This window comes from Gobio gobio (assembly GCF_949357685.1).
Source record: "Gobio gobio genome assembly, chromosome: 24".
Lineage (NCBI taxonomy): Eukaryota > Metazoa > Chordata > Actinopteri > Cypriniformes > Gobionidae > Gobio > Gobio gobio.
Window position 1 is genome coordinate 12402913 of NC_137120.1, and position 18324 is coordinate 12421236.

Sequence of the window (18324 nt, forward strand, 5' to 3'; positions counted from 1 at the left end):
TACACCTGTGTGATCGTACGTGCGAAAGGCTTAAAAACAATAAATTTTCTGACACAAATTTTTGAAATGTAGGCTTAAATCAAACACATTTTAATTCAGATTCTGGTTTTCACCGAACACGTAGTCATATCGTATTGTATCGATATCTGGCATGAAAATCGAGATATTAAATTTTGTCCATATCGTTCAGCCCTAGTTAAGAGTAAGTGCAGAGGCATGTGTGTGAACATGAGGGTTATTGTAGTTCCAGACTAAATGTGAGCATTTATTTATCTCACTTGCACAATAAAGATTCTGTACTCCTCAAAATGAATAAAATCAGAGTACTATGCAAACCTCCAATAATTAAATGTTAAATAAAACAACAATTTTTATGCATAATCTACCTTTATATTTAATTTACCAATGTCTTGCTGCTGACCTTTGATGATGAAAATGACTAGATTTTTTGTTTTTATTGGTAAAACTTTTTTCTTCTGCGTCCTATTCTACCGTTATCCAGAGCTGCGCCCTCTACTGTTCATGAGGGAATCTGCACTTTTACCTCAGCCTGGGGCTTATTTCAATTTTGGTATGAAGAGGTATTTACTGTTGCACAAAAATATAACTTTTTTGTTATAAAAACAAAACAAAACAAAAACAAGCCCAGCCCAGGTGAGAAAAAGTAACGCAAAAGTAATGTAATGCATTACTTTTCTGAAAAAGTCACTAAGGAACTCAATGAGTTACTTTTTAAGGGAGTAACGCAATATCGTAATGCATTACTTTTCAAAGTAACTTTCCCCAACACTGGTCCTTAGTAACCCTATGATACTACCTGAACAAAAGTGGCCTAACTACACAATGTTGCCCTGAGGCAACAAACAAAAAAGGTTTTAGTATATAAATAAAAGATAAATTAATATTTAAAGTAAACAATCCAACATACTTCTTTATAATTTGTAATTTGTTACATTTATATAGCGCTTTTCTAGGAACTCAAAGCGCTTTACATATAGAAGTGGGGAATCTCCTCAACCACCACCAATGTGCAGCATCCACCTGGATGATGCGACGGCAGCCATATTGCGCCAGAACGCTCACCACACAGCTTATTGGTGGAGAGGAGACCGGGTGATGAAGCCAATCGTATATGGGGATGATTAGGAGGCTATGATGGACAGGGGCCAATGGGCAAATTTGGACAGGATGCCGGGGTTACACCCCTACTCTTTATCGAAGGACATCCTGGGATTTTTAATGACCACAGAGAGTCAAGACCTCTCTTTACATCCTGATGCACATGCATATCTTTTTTAAATAAATGTATTTCAACTTAAACATGCTAAAAAGTTATATTTATCTAACCAATTGGTGGCACTGTGTCCCATGTGGCTTTGCTTCATGAAAGGACTGCTCCACCCCGAAATAAAAGGTCACACCCACTTCACCCCCTCATTTCATTGAACAGACATGTCAGGGCCAATGCTGTTATTTACTGCATTTTGAAAAGTCTGTATCTCTTGATATATGTTGCCAGATTGTGGTATAAAAAAGTATTATCCACAGTATTGACAATGAGTGGTATCCCAAGGGAAACTAGGCCCGCTGTACTGGTCAATGCATTATTGCACATTCCGGGGTGATGTGTGATGGCTGGGTGGGCCAGTAGAAATCTCATTAGTAATGAAATTAGTAATGAAACTTCACTTTGCCCTCAGCCTAAACGATTTGCCAGGGAACAAATTATAGATCCATGAGACCAAAGATCGGCGTTACAAGACGAATTATAGCTCGAGACACACCACAGAGACATCAGAGCCAGGAAAGGACTGGCCGAGGAAAGGTTGCCCTCGCCGGCATTGACAAGCGCGGAGCGCCGCTGGAGCTCACAACTCCGAAAACGCCAGATAAAATGTTTAAATAGGCTCTTTATATAAATAAACCACAGATTTGAGCTTTAAACAACTACATTATTGACTGAAAGTCTTAAAACTACGTTTTGTCACACATTAACAGTAGATTTCAACAAAAAAAGACATGTAAACACAGCCCATGTCAGCTATTTCTCAACGAGACGAGCCGCTGGCAGAAGCCCCTCCCATGATGCGAATTCGCGTCTGTTGTGCAGTGAATGTCACACGCGATTTGCGCGAATGAAGCAAGTAAACTCAAAATGTTCAAGCGCCACCTTCGCGCGATTAGTGCAAATTATTCGCGCGAATCGCGTCGGGTGTGAACGCCACATAAGTCTGACCGTAGTTAGACCAAACTTGTTTTACCACCTTAAGCCTTGTTTATACTTTCATCTTTCACCTCCGCTGACTGTGCATGCGCCTCGTCCGTTTGGGGACGTGTTTATACTCTACGCGCTTGCCATTGTGCTATTCTTTGAAATGACATGGAGAGGTGCTCTGCATCAGTGCCTTAAGTTAAGTTTATTATTTATTTGACAGGGACCATGTGCAAGCACATTAATCTTCCAAAAGAAAAGATGCTTTACACCAGATTTAGCTACAGCTAATTTCCATCCGCAGTCCCTGGGCAGATAAAACAATAAAAAAAAAAATATATATATATATATATATATATACACACATCTAAACATTAATATAACTCACTATCTATTTACAACCTCATTTACACTTTAGCCTAAGCTAAGCCTGTACATACTGTTTACAATCAACCTTTTAAAATTGCTACTGTCAATTCTTACTAAACATTAATATAATCTTATGACAAAGCATCTAAACGGTACCAAGAAATAACGGAGGCACTGCACCTTAATGTTAAGAGATAATTGCTGTGTTCATTGTGATTTTTGAATTATTTTTACATTTAAATTATTTGAGTTTTCCATGGTTGTGTTGACATTTCTGCCTTTATAACTGAGGGGATTATAATCAGAGGAAGGTTACGATTAAAATAAAAATGTTTAAATGTAATACATTTTTCTCCAGGTCCTTATTTTAAATAGGTCATAAAAATATCAATAATTATCGATATCGACCGATATGAAACACTTATATCGTGATACCGTTTTCAGGGATATCGCCCAGCCCTAATTTACAGCGTGTTTTTGCAGTGGTGAGTAATGTAGCCAATCACAGTTGATCTCTTGAAAGTGATCAGGGGTGTTTAAGTTAGTCAGAATCTCACTGCTCAAAACGGCAGTTTTTATTCAGTGCTGAGTTAATGCAGGTTTGTGAAACCTCTCATTAACAAACAAAGTCAAGCCACAATGCAAGTAAGAGATTTATTGTTGACATTTTTATAACGTAACTTTGTGAGATCGCAATGAACTGACAAAGAACAGCATTTTAGTGATTGTATAGCGATCTTGGCTTGCTTTTGAGCTACAGTTTATAACATTCATTGAATAAAACTATTGTTGCCACGAGGATCGACGGCCAATTGCATGCTGCCAAGTTTCGTAAGTGACATCTAAATATAAATGCCTGAGTCCTGAGACCCAGTATAGAGGTTTTGCCTCTGTAGAGGACATTTAGCGAATTTCTCTGACAACATACACAGTTTTAAGTCTGGATATTCTTATAAAATGAGACAATTTTATGAAAATATTACTACACGTCTTTTTACGTGACATACTGTCCCACACATTAATATTTGGCACATGGCATTTTTGGCCATGTTTACACACATATTGAATAAAGTAAAATAGGCTACTAAAGTAAAGTAGGCTATATCCAATTATATCTTTCATAACATTAAGAATCATCTTTATACAAAGTTTGGATTTTTTTTTTTTAAAAGCTTGAAGCTTAAAAAAATTATTGGTGAATATAGCATATAAACATAGGATTTTTTTTAATTAAAAAATCCTTTTGTTTTTTTATGCTCCAAACAATGTAATTACCTAAAAACATTGCATTAAATAACACATTAAAGCAATTTAAAGGCAGATTAATAGACAAACATTTGTAGCAAAAAAATATATAAAAAAAAGAAATTCCAATTATTGGTAAAAGTGATGACTTGAAAATAAATATCATACATTTCTCACTGTACACTATGGTGGTGCCATTGCTTAGCCTATCTGCACTTTACTAGAACACCCTCAGTGATTTGATTCTGGAACCGGGCCAGCTCCAAACCTGATCAAACACACCTGAAAAATCTAACCAAAGTCTTCAGGGTTACTTAGAAAATGATAAGTTGTATCATAAATTACATTTTATGATTGATTAGGTATGGAGCTAAACAATGCAGGACACTGGACATCAAGGGCTAGAGTTTCCCACCCCTGATGTTGAAGAAGAAACAGTTCAGATGTGAAAAAATATATGTATATGCCTACATTTTAGGACACATAGACATGTCATACATGCAGTATATTTTGCATTTTATATATGTTTTTTTGCATCAAATCAATCACAGAAATATTGATGACTTGGGCCTTTTCATACCCTAAAGGGCAACGTATCCTGGGAGATGCAATTCATAAAACTATATCCAAATATTTCAATTTCCTTTGGATATGTTTTACTTAAGTCAAGATGATAAGGTGACATGAAATTATTTTTTGATTTTCATTCTTGCCTGTTTAAGGGTTAAGTTTGGATGGTTTGTTCGTTCTCCTAACTTGCTCCTCTATATCTATTCCAATATATTTTACTCAACTGTACGTCAATAGTAATTACATAAAACACGTCTTGTTTTGATCGATTATTATATCACTGAAATTAAAGCACATCATTAACCATAATATAGAACATTTAATTAATGCATTTCCTAGGACGTGTAGGCATTTATTTATTAGGCTAACTGTTACTGTACCGCTGAGTCTCTACACTCTCGACTCGAGGTCAACATTTCACAGATATGGCAATATAACTTAAGTGAAAGCGAAAGCATTAAAAGTAAAACAGAATTTAAACACTTACCGTCCATGATAAACAAGAATAAAAACATGTAAAACATGTTCATCATATATTGTTGTAAAGATGAGTGAAAGCTGAGCTTAATAATGAAGATTGTGGCTGTAAAGACTGCGAGTGTTTGGCGTTTCTGAACCGCACCCACACAGACTGAGAGCGAGACTTAACAAACACCGACGAGAGGCCGATTACTAAATACAGACTGATATGCAGGGATGGCTTTTAAACCATCAGCAATGAAGCTGGAAATTGATCCTCTAAATTTGGATTTTGAGAAAAGTAAAGTATAAAATTTGCTTGAAATAGAGGAATCGTCTTCGTCTGGAATATGGATGCGTGACGGACTTCTTCTTCTTCTCCTTTTCCTTGTTCATCGGCCGTTGTGAATTACCGCCACCAACTGAACTGGAGTGTGGAACAGTAATGCGAAGGACTGCCCGTACAAACACACAAATACATCAATAAAATGCTCATATATAATCTAAATAAAGCTTTTATATATTTCAGAAAATCATCTTTCATATCTTGTTTTTTTTTGTTTTGTTTTTGTTGGATTCCTTATATTTTAGGTGCATTTCTCGTCTTCTTCTCTGTCAGGGGCGGACTGGCCATCGGGAGCACCGGAAGCTTTCCCGGTGGGCCGCAGGACAATGTGGGCCGGCCCGTTGCTATATACATGATGAATGAATAGGCATGATGAATAAATTTAGTCTCTATCCTTCCGTCAGCCCAGACGAATAGCCCGCGCGGCCCACGTGAGGGGGAAAACTCGAATCTATTTAGCCTGATCGGTCTCAGTGGTCTAATGTTGCCTTCACGTGCTATCGGAAATTTCCTAATTCCCACTTTAGAAGTCGTGATTACGAGCTTGTTGCATTCAAGTGCTTTTTTGTCGGAGTGAACAGGAATCATGGTGGACACCAGGTTATTCTTGCCTATTTATTGGGAAAAATCTTATTAAAAACCAACATCATATAGGCCTATGTAGTCTCCTATGCACCGACAACCATATAAACATTCCAGATAGTCCGCTTTCTGCTGATTCTGTAATTTCAGTCAAATGCAGGCTATTTTCGCTGTGTACCAAACATACAATACGCTTCATATGATTACTCTTGCATTTTAATGTCAAGACAAGACGACCTAGCTGTTTTGAAAAGAAAAAAAAAAAACAACAACAATACAACCACACCTGCCACAGCAGTCTAGTTCTCCCCGCAACCATGTTTAAAACTTATGGCACGCCCATCTCGGGAATTGGGGTATCAAAATTATTTCCGAACTTCCCAGTGGTAAACACGACATCAGAGGGCGTTAATGTGCAATTTTTACCTAGGAAACTCGTATTTACGATAATTCCGATAGCACGTGTGAAGGCAGCATAAAAGCGCTCAATGTCAATATGTTTGAGATATCCAATCAAATCGGAGAAAGCGGGATTTATTGGCCACAGAAACTGAGCAGCGCGGCAAGGTTCTGCGTTCATTATTCCAAGGTTAAAGTGTATAAGAGAATAAAAGGATATCAGACTGTTTATCAGTGTATATATACTGGAGAGATGTTTGCAATAATTATGGCAATAAAGTGTATTAGGGAAGTTAAAATATCCAAGGCAGTAGGCTAATATGTTCAGATTGTAGTTCAGCTCTAATAAGTTTGAAGTAGATGAAGTCAGAAACAAGACAAGATATGTTATTAAAGATAATTCAAGAATTATATTCAATCAAACAAGCTAGTTTAAAGGTACAGTTTTTGTGCGTCCTGGCTCATATTGGGTTGACAGGTAGGCAGAGGCGTAGCAAGCTTTTCTATTCAGCTATTAAGCTATTCACTCGAGCGTTTGCATGGGCGTGCCAGATTCTCTGGGCGGAGGAAAGGGAGGAAACCGTTCCTGCTTGGACGTCAAACCAGGAGACTTCAGGATTGGCTAGTCGGGCCTGTCATTTTCTCAAAGGCAGAGAAAGACAGCCAGAACTCGGGTTTACACCGATCAACATTTCTATCCACTTGGGGACAATATTCAGGCTAGGGGAACTCATATTAATGTTGAAATACCTCATAAAATGAAAATTTCATGCCATGGGACCTTTAAACTGTGCTCGCAGCACGCACTCACTGTAAACCCGAATAAGTTCCCAGAACTCAAAAAAATTGAGGCAATCTATTGCCTCAAATTTTTTAAGTTGGATAACTTAAGTCACAATTTTCCAGAACTTAAAAGGTTGGATTACCTGCTACTTGTACCTTTTGATAACAGTTAAATTAAAGTGCTCATTTAGCTCAACTCAAATATTTGCAGTTAATATGACTTACAGTTTTCTGTTAAGGCAACTCAATTATTTTCAGTTATTATAACAAAGTTTTCAGTTTTCACAGAACTTTAAAAAATAAGTACACAACCACACCATTTTATGTTAACAAAACAAAAGATTATTGCTTTGTGTTGTCATTGCTTTAAGTACACGGTAGTCAAATATGTTGTTTGTTTACTTAAAAACATGTGACTCAAACTTAAAATTTTGAGGCAATTGAGATCCAGCATGGTTTTAATCAGAAAAGCTGAATAAGTTATAAAATAGATTGTATGTTGAGTACTTTGACCTCCTGTGAGATTTACTCACACACAGACATCAAGAATCAGCCTATGAATCTCAACCATGGTGACACGCTTCATGCCGCAATGCATTATGGGAGCCATGGATGAGTTTCGCATGATGCACCCAGAATGCATTGCATTACATTAAAAGTTTTAGTGAAAAACACTGTTATTTTACAGATTTTTTTCCTTGTTTAAAGGGTTAGTTCACCCAAAAATGAAAATTCTGTCATTAATTACTCACCCTCATGTCGTTGGACACCCGTAAGACCTCCGTTCATATTCGGAACACAAATGAAGATATTTTAGTTGAAAGCTGATGGCTGAGAAAGGCTTCACACAGGCCTCCATTGGCATTCAGTACATTGACACTTCCAAGATCCATGAAAGGCACTTAAAACGTTGTTACAAAGTCTCTCACCACAGTGGCTCTACAATAATCATACAATGCGACGACAATAGTTTTTGTGCGCAAAAAAAAATCAAAATAACACCTTTATCCAACTTGTTCTCGACTTCCGTGTGTGCCTCCACGACGCATGCGCGAGAATATGACGTAGCGCCGGTGTTCGGGAATCGATGAAATACACACTCTAACCCCATTTTGAGCACTACGCCGAGACCTAAAGCACGATCAATGTAGAATCCAACAGCTTAGACACGCGCGTCTTCCTCTGCTCGTAAACAAATCGCTTCTGGGTCATCTGTCCGAACGCCGGATCTGCGTCATATTCTCGCGCATGCGTCGTGGAGGCATACACGGAAGTCGAGAACAAGTTGGATAAAGGTGTTATTTTGATTTTTTTTTGCGCACAAAAACTATTGTCGTCGCATTGTATGATTATTGTAGAGCCACTGTGGTGAGATAGACTTTGTAACGACGTTTTAAGTGCCTTTCATGGATCTTGGAAGTGTCAATGTACTGAATGCCAATGGAGGCCTATATGAAGCCTTTCTCAGCATCAGCTTTCAACTAAAATATCTTCATTTGTGTTCCGAATATGAACGGAGGTCTTACGGGTGTCCAACGACATGAGGGTGAGTAATTAATGACAGAATTTTCATTTTTGGGTGAACTAACCCTTTAAATTAAGATATTTTACTTTAATTTTACGGTTTTTGTTTGGCAGCCGTAGCTGCCAGTCATTTACCATTTTTTATACAGTTTTAAACTGTTATTTTACTGATTTTTCCTTGTTTAAATTAAGATATTTTACTTTAATTTTACGGTTTTTGTTTGGCAGCTGTAGCTGCCAGTCATTTACCATTTTTAACAGTGTAAAACTGATTTTTCCAAGATTATTATGATCAAACATCTTAAATAAAGTGACAGTACTAAAAATTCTGCAGAAAAAGTTATTTTACAGATTATTACAATAAAAAAAATTCAATCAAGTGTTAAATTTACAGTTTTATTTTGGAAGAAAAAATACAGTCTGTAAACAATACAATACATAATACATTTCAAATACAGATAACAGCGGAACAGTTTCATCAAATTTTTAAAGTTGAATAAAATTTCAAACTGAAAAAAAAAGTATAAAATTGATACATTTACAAGATTGTCACGGATTCACTATTGATTCTAAAACTTGTATTATTCTGATGTAAATTTATGTAAACAAATTCTTCAGAGCCCCCAGGAGGAATTGAAAAACTAAAAATTGCATTTATCTTGTAAGTTAGGGTTACTAATATCATGATGAGGTCATGATTTCACCTTATAACAAAATAACAAATTGTGCCATTTACTGTTTTGTATTTACTTTGTATTTTCCAAATAAGTTTGTTCTTTTCCTCTATATTCAACTGACCCCCGAGGGCTCAATATAGCTCTGATAATATATGTGGACAAACATTTACCTTTTAATTCAGAATCCAAGCTATATAGTGTTATAAGAAATATAAATCCAAACATACAACAGGTCCATGATTCTGCACAAGAAGGGACAGACACAGCAGATAATGAGCAATCCTCTTCCAAATCTCCAATAATCAGCTAGATCTGTAAAAGAAAGAAAGAAAAAGACATTGATTCACTGAAAAGTCCTTAAAAAGGGAGGATTTTGTTTTTGTACCTTCCCTTTAAACAGCATTTGACATTGAGATATTCTGGCTATATGAACACAGAGTCCGCTCAGCTTTGATATGGTTATTGGTAATTATTATGTATAAAATTTGGTCCAATGTAGCTTGGTTACCAACATTATTCAAAATATTTTGTTTCACAGAAGAAAGTCATACAAGTTTGATAAGATATGAGGGTGAGAAAACGATGAGGGAGTTTTCATTTTGAGTGAGCTATGCTTTTAAACTCAAGAAGGTACGTACCGTAACAGTATTAATGTTGGCTATGACATGAATACTCACTTCCTCTGAAGATCATGTGGCAGATTTTCATTCCCAAAACTTCAGGATCATAAGGGGGGAAGAAACATACACACACACACAAATGAATATTAATTTATTTGATAAAACATTAATATTAATTATCAACTTACTGACAGAGACATGGACTTGCAAAATGTACTCACCAGGTCCATACAAAAACTTCACAGTAGATCACAGTAAAATCCTGGTTTGCCTGTAATTCTTCAGAGTCCAAGGATGGTGGATTCCTGTCCTCTCTGCTGAATGAGTGTACATGACAGTGTTCTCAGATAACTCATTCCAAAACTCCTTTACTTTTACAGGGTACCCGCGGGATCTTAAAAAGTCTTAAATGTCTTTAAATTCAAAAGCAAAATTTTAAAGGTCCCATGGCATGGCATTTTTCTATTATTTTATAGTGTTTCCTGAGGTGTACTTATATTGTTAGTATGATTTTTACATCATAAAATGTCATAATTTAGAAATAAAAGGCATTTTTTCTATACTGCTGTTTGCCCTGTGGCTGACTGCCCTGCTTCAAGAGGCGTGTCTGCTGTGAGACTTCAGGAAAAACGCCCACTGTTGTGATTGGCTGACATCTTTGCATTTTAAATGAGCGGAGGGGGCGTGGTTTAACGAGGCACGAGCAGGCACGAGTCTGCCAGAGACAGATGGACCTGTGTTCACTTCACATCAGTTCTCTCAGCATGTCTCAGTTCAGGGTGAACTGTTGTAGTTACTAGAATATACTTCAGGTTATTAGTTTATTTCTAGTCAGAGGGGCTGTCACTCATGTCAGAAAGTTAGTAAATTATGGATCAGCGCTGACTCGAGACGCGAACCGTTTAGAACGATTCAGTCCGATTTGGTGAACTGGTTCGGTTCACTAAAAAGAACCGATTCAAAAGAATGATTCGTTCGCGAACCGGACATCACGGAGACGGAGCGATTGCTAACAAAGTTATTTATAGTAACTACTGAGTTATGAGAGCGCTGTCAGTCAGCGCGAGTTTATTGTGTTTGTATCTGAGAGTTCTGAATAAACACGAGTCCCAGTCACACCGAGTCCTCTTCATCATTATTCTACCAACTTTGTAACACATGCAATGTACCATTACAGCGAGATGAACGAGTTAGTAAGTTTGATTAAAGCATTATTTCTAGATATGTTCCAATCATATGAATAGCGTCAGTGATGCGCATTGAGTAACTTACACAGCGCAAACAAAGACACAACAGCAGTAATCGAATGTAATCCAGTTTATTGTGGGGAAAGCTGGCTAGCCTAGGCCAGATACCCTCACGCTTACCCTCCTTCTGCTTAATCTCACGCCGCGTTTGGTGCCTCCGCTGTGGGCCAGATGCAGTACTGGGGGTCGGGGATGTTGAAGGCCGAGCTTCGGCGTGTGTGAGGTTTATCTCTAAAGATGTTACTGCTGATGTTAAACAGAAAAGACTGTATGCACATTTTAGAACAGATAGACGCGACGAGGACGTACAAAACACTGACTCACAAGATAGAAAACACGAAAACACCGTTCTGTCGGGAGAGAGAGAAGCCGCAGCGTGTGCACGAATAATAAATAATTAGCTACACATCAGAAATCAATGATCACAGATCAGAAGGAACTGAAGAAAGACTTCTGTTTTCATTTGTACATCCAAACACTGAGAAACTGCCAGTGTTCACTCGTTCACAAGTAACACAAGTTAATGATCTCGAGTGTTTGCATGGGCGTGCCAGATTCTCTGGGCGGAGGAAAGGGAGGAAACCGTTCCTGCTTGGACGTCAAACCAGGAGACGTCAGGATTGGCTCGTCTGGCCTGTCATTTTCTCAAAGGCAGAGAGAGACAGCCAGAACTCGGTTTTACACCGATCAACATTTCTATCCACTTGGGGACAATATTCAGGCTAGGGGAACTCATATTAATGTTGAAATACCTCATAAAATGAAAATTTCATGCCATGGGACCTTTAAGGCCTTAAAAGTCTTAAATTCGCTGAAGTATTGAGTTCTAGGTCTTAAATAATTTTAAACGGGTCTTAATTTTCCTACGTCCATGTAACGCTACTCCATTGCTCATTGAAATGCTCCCGCAATGTTTTAGAGAGAGAGAGAGAGAGAGAGAGAGAGAGAGAGAGAGAGAGAGAGAGAGAGAGAGAGAGAGAGAGAGAGAGAGAGAGAGAGAGAGAGAGAGAGTGTGTGTGTGTGTGTTGTTCGTTTTTTCGCTAGTGAGAGACCAACATGCATCTTATATAGCAGCCAATCAGCTTTCGTGTTATTGGCGCGAGGCTCTCTCTGATTGTACCACAGACACATCAAACGTATGTAAAAAGTATGATATGCCCGATAGCACTAAACAAAGAGTTTAAAAAGCGATGGAAACCCCGAACTCATTCGCTACTGACACACGGACTGATGTCAGACTGGCCGCGGATTCTGCATGCGTTTGCCGTCTGTCAGCGCTCGTGCGAGTGAACCGAATCTAGGCTCATTCATAGATATCCATATGGGCTCGTAAACTGTAGGTCTTAAAGAGCACCTATCATGGCATTTAAAATGTTCCAAATATTGTTTTAGAAGTCCCCAACAACAGTTTTGCATGCATGCAATGACAAAAAAGACTTTCGTTTTCTTATAATATGCATTTATTTTTACCTGTTTTGACAGCGATTCTCAAATGATTCCTTTAGTGATTCACTTTTCAAAACCCCGCCTTTACGTGACGCTAATCTGCGGTGATTGGTCCGATGACCCAGTCAGTTGTGATTGGTATAGTCTGTGCCGTCTATGGTCTGTGCAGATATTTTCGGAAACGGAACGCCCATCAAAGTCTTATAGTGACAGTAATTTGTTAATATGTGTCAGGAGTTATGAATATGAAAACCGCGTCGGAACCGTTTGATTGTAATATGAGCCTCAGCTGATCTCATTCATAAAAAAACTCCTCTATTCTCCTCACGAAGACTCGCGACAAATCAACATCCCTCAGGGCTTTTAGTTCAAAAGTGTGCAGATGAGGAGACATATTGATAGATTCTCATATGTCTGTGTCAAATTTCTAAACAGAGGAGTATTTTTTATTCAATACTTCCTCAAAATGGGCAGTTATAGCCTAATCATGAGCGATTGAGTCTCTTCTGTGTTGTTTTCAATTCATACTGGCAGCCGGAGGGCGCTCTGTGCACATGTAGTCCATGTACAGACAGACGAAGAAGAACCATGTGCCATAATAGAAGTCCATAATAAAATCTTCCTGAGATCGCGAAACATACATTTGACGACTAATAAACACACAATCGCGACGATGTATGGTTTGTCTTCAAGCCACTTAGTCTTCAAATGCTCATCCTTGGGCAGATGAAAGAAGTTTGCTTTTGAGTGGCACTTCAGAACACAGTGTCTCGTCGCCATGATGTTTTCTAGTTTTCACTGGCGTCTTGGAGCGCAATAAGTGGGCGTATCGTATTCAAATAACTTGACAAGTTGACGTCATCTAGTCAGAGAAAAAGCTTCGGTCTTCTAACGATTCTTAAAAATGACTCCGAGTCGACTCTTACTTTTGAAAGAAAATAACTATATATACGGTGCACTGTCATATTTCAAGCAATCACAGGATGTTTTTGTTCACTTAGATCTATGTTACACACTACATGAAAGGTAAATTTCAAAATTCCATGATAGGTGCTCTTTAAAGTGAAAGCAATCCAATATAGCCTAGCCTATACCCCCCCTCCTGCCTGTGTCGATAGTATTAATCAAACAACAACAACGGGGAAAAACAAACAGTAGCCTACCTAAACTTAAAGCACTGTTTGTAATATAATGATATGGTAAATGTGGCATCCTAATTATGAAAAAAAAAAAAAACATGCACATTTCTGAAAATGACCTCCACAAAATCAGTAATTCTGATCTCACAAAAAAATGTATCATACACACACACTACCGGTCAAAAGTTTGAGAACGGTTCGATTTTTTAAATGTTTTTTAAAGAAGTCTCTCTTGCTCACCGAGGCTGCGTTTATTTGATCCAAAATACAGCAAAAACAGTATTATTGTGAATTATTATTATATTTAAAAAAAAAATGTTTACGATTTAAAATAACTATTTTATATTTCAATATATATCTTAAAATATAATTTATTTCTGTGATTCAAAGCTGAATTTTCAGCATCATTGCTCCAGACTTTAGAGTCACATAATCCTTCAGAAATCTTTTTTTTGTTTTACTTTTTTTTTATCCATCAAAGAATAAAAAAAAATATGTTTTACACAACTGTTTTCAACACTGATAATAATCATAAATGTTTGTTGATCATCAGATCCTCATATGAGAATGATTAGTGATTTAGTGAAGGATCATGTGACACTGAAGACTGGAGTAATGATGTTAAATTCAGCTTTGATCACAGTAATAAATGACACTTTACTATATATTCACATAGAAAATTGTCACAACAGAACTGTCACAATATTACAGCTTTTTGTATTTTTAATAACATAAATGCAGCATTGGTGAGCAGAATGTAAAAACATTAAAAAATCTTACCGTTCTCAGACTTTAGACCGGTAGTGTGTTTGTATATTAATCCTGGTGGGATTGAGCTATGAGGAAGTGCAAGTTTACTAATACTTTGTTCAATTTGAATAAATTAATTTTGCAAGTAATTTTGTGATTCTGCATTTCCTTTTGTACGTTTTTTTTTTTTAAATTGCGTGATATAGGTCTTAAATTTAATTCATAATGGTCTTGAAAAGGTCTTAAAAAGTCTTAAATTTGACTTGGTGAAACCTGCAGATACCCTGTTTTATGACAAGCTTGATCTTAAAACTAGCTGACAGTAGGGATGGGCATTATGACCATATTATTCTACATACATGAGAAATTTTATTTCACAATAACAATATCACAGTATAGTTATTTTATAGATATTTTATTAAGAAATACTACAGAATAATACTGCTTAGTCTTCACTGTATGACATTCTATACATTAATATCACTTGATTCTTAAAAACGCAGAAGGTCTTCTCTAGTCTTTTGTTGTTTGATTCAAATTATGAGACGGCAGTTTATTAAGCTGCTGCCCCTTTAAGAAGGAAAGCACGATGACAAGCATCCGGGATTCCCCACGTTAACTTGAACTGTTTAACCCATTCAGACCCTGCGTCCATTACAATGGACATCACATGTCACCTCCCCTTTTTTTTACTTTTGGTGCATTTCACCTAGTTTAAAGCCTGCACTCCATGAGATTGGACGTTTGTCATCCAATCAAATGGCAGTAAAGCTCTGCATGTGGTAATTTAAAAACAAAACACTACATTGAAGAGAAGCATGGCAGCACTTTATTCCAAACACAGAAGTAAGCAACATTTTCTATGGTTTTATTTACAATGTTTGATATGTTTGCCAGTATTTCATAGTTTGTATGCAAAATAGAAGGATTTAACTTATTAATTTAAGTTAAAAATCGATTGTAGAACTGCAAGTTTAAAATCAGGATTTTTTCAAATGTGTCTGTCCATTTGAATGGACAGTGGGTTCAAAAGGCTGCTACTGAAAACACATGTCCAGCAATGCTGATTGAAATTTCTTATATATATAAAAAATCTGTCACAGTACTAATACATTTTTGAAACTATTTAATATGCAGAATATACAGTTCTTGAAGTGCTTGAACATATAGCTGATGGAAATATCTCAGATGTTGACTTTATGTGGAGTGATGAGGAAGATGAAGATGGAAATGCAGATGATGTTAGATCTCCAACAATTGGTGAGTGTAGAATGAAAATTAGGGATAGTTAGTTAGTTAGTTAGTTAGTTAAGACTTTTCATACAATTAGATGTCCCTAAATTTATCTAATAATGTTTTATTGGAAATACAGTTTAATTTCTTTCCTGTAAAAATAAATTAAAATATAAAACTTGTATGAAGTTGTTTTATAAGGGACAGTTTTTGCTAATCATTTCAGGGGAGGACAGAGATGAGCCACTACCAGTAGTTGGGGAAGAAATTGAGATTGAGGCAGAAGAAAGACAGGATCTAGAAGACAGAGAAGATTATGAGCATGAGGCAGATGTAGAACCAGTACTTGGTGTTGATCCTTTTACAAATATCACAAAAAAGAGTGATATTCAGTGGCCAAATTACGATACAAAAAAAGAAGCAACAATATGCAAATTGGAAGGTTGTTCTGGGAAAACACACATCTTCTGTGATAAGTGCAAGGTGCACTACTGCTTTGTGTCACAGAGAAATTGTTTCAAAGATGCACACAGGAAATGAACGTGACTGCACTGATTCATTCTTAGGTTTATTTTGTTAGGAATAAACAAATGTGCAATCTGTAAAACAAAAACCTCAAAATTAAAGTTGAAATGATATATTGTTCAAGTTCTTGACCTTGAGAAGAAGCTTTAAGTATAGACCAACAATTTTTATGTTTATTATTATTTTTTCATGTTGGTAAATTTTTGTGAAGTACACCTGTTTTAACCTGACGTCCATTGAAATGGACAAAAAATATTGCAATTAAAGAGTGTTGAAATTTGTATTATTTTTATTTGGTCTCATTTATAGAAGCCTCATGAGCTGGGAAAATGTACTTTTATATTTTTCAGAAACTTGAAACATAATTCAGGTCTGAAGGGGTTAACTCTAACGTTACTTCAAACATAACTGACTGTTTAAATCAAGCGAATACCTCACATGACAGGGATTTTGAGATAATTGTGTGCAATATTGGATAGTCACTATCATCGTCATTGTGCCCAGTCCTAGCTTAACAGTATTACAACATAACAAAACACAGAAACAGAATATGCAAGTTATTCGCGATTAGCATATAACTTTAATGCACTAAGTTATATGTTGATGTGACAGTAGAAAAAATATAAAGGGATTTATTTACCTTCTGCCGTCTGTTGTCCGCCATTGGTAACTTAAATGTCTGTTCATATCCATGTTTTTCGTTCTCAGTCGACATCCCACAATCAAAATTCGTCCAAAATAAGATTTTAACAGATGTAAAATGATCCATGTGATGCCATTAATGGACCGACGAAGCAGTCCTGTTGCAGATTAGAATTGCCGCGCGCGCGAGCAGAGCACTCCAACGGCAACGGGTGCATTTTCAAATCTGAACGGTAGAAGGCGCGCACTGTCATTGGCCAGATTTCTAGATGACGTTCAGAATGACCAATCACGCTCAAGTGAACACGTAACAAAACGACAGCAAATAACCTTACAAATAATAATGTTTGTTTTAATCTACAGTTTGCAAATGTGTATATTTATTTTTATTTGCTGTTGTATTTAATTAATTGATCAAGTGGTGTTTTGTGGTGTGGGCAGAGGCTTGAAAGTTTCAACCTGGAGAGCAGTGCAGATGTACTCTTTAAAAAACAGATTATTGTTTGATATTTAGTTTCCTATATAGTTTGTTATATTTGTATCCAGAATTACAGTTTGAATGTAAAAATACACCTACACTGTAAAAAAATAATAATTAAAAAAGTTAAATGACTGGCAGCAACGGCTGCCAAACAAAAACATAAAATTAAAGTAAAATATCTTAATTTAAATAAGGAAAAATCTGTAAAATAACAGTTTACTCTCAAAGTTTGAATGTAAATTTATGTAAAGTTTTTGCACTTTATTTGAATTAAGAAATTTTACGTTTTTTTGTTTGGCAGCCATAGCTGCCAGTCATTTACCATTTTTTTACGATTTTATTTTTCAGTGAAACTAATAAGATTTACTTTAAAATTACAAAGAATAATGTTAAATTGTTCTGTAATTTTACATACATTTGTATGTAATTTATGAAAACAGAAAAATACTGTATAAATAATACAGTAATTTTCCTTTATAAAAATGAGAATTACTGTAATTTGTCATTAATGATATAATCCTTAAAATAACAGTCAAGTTGTTTATTTAAAGATATTGTTTGTAATTTTACAGTTTCAAACATAATTCAAAATTACAGGAAAATACTGTAAACAATTTAGAGTTATTTTCCGTAAAATTAGGATTTATAGTGTGTAATTACTTAATTCTATTAAGTTGTACTTAATTTATGTTTTTAAGTTATGTTTACTTATTCACAAAAAAGTTCCATTTAATCAAAAAATATTAGTTGAAATTACTCAAAAGGAAGACCATGTTACACCAACTTGAAATAATTAAGTTAGTAGAACTTTTTCTAAAACTTTGAGTATACACTACTTAATCTATTTAATTAACATGAACATTCGGGTTTACAGTGCTCTTAAACACCACACGCAATTGTGCTGCGCTGTATATCACTTCAAATAAAGCGCAAAGAAACTACGAGCATGCAAAGTCGTAGTTCTGTCATATATTAAGTCATGGAATAAGAAAAAAATTTGATTAAAGTTGTGTTAAAACTGTGCGTGCATGTATAGGCTATATTTGTGTAGCGACTATGAGTCAGATAAAATAAT

At 36.1% G+C, this 18324-nt stretch overlaps 1 protein-coding gene across 2 annotated transcripts in view; it reads right to left on the minus strand.

Moving 5' to 3' along the window:
- LOC307120336 (uncharacterized protein) overlaps positions 1-16996 on the minus strand; it is a 66381-nt gene extending 49385 nt beyond the window's left edge. The window contains exon 1 of one of the 2 annotated variants that reach the window (XM_079807333.1): positions 16767-16996. Coding sequence is in view for 1 of the 2 variants with exons in the window: in XM_079807332.1 (XP_079663458.1) it covers positions 4884-4929 (46 nt within the window). In the remaining variant the exon portion in view is untranslated. Of the gene's footprint in view, positions 1-4883; positions 5250-16766 lie in introns of those variants that run through there. The other variant, XM_079807332.1, reaches the window with a different exon arrangement.
- Positions 16997-18324: the final 1328 nt, after the last annotated feature.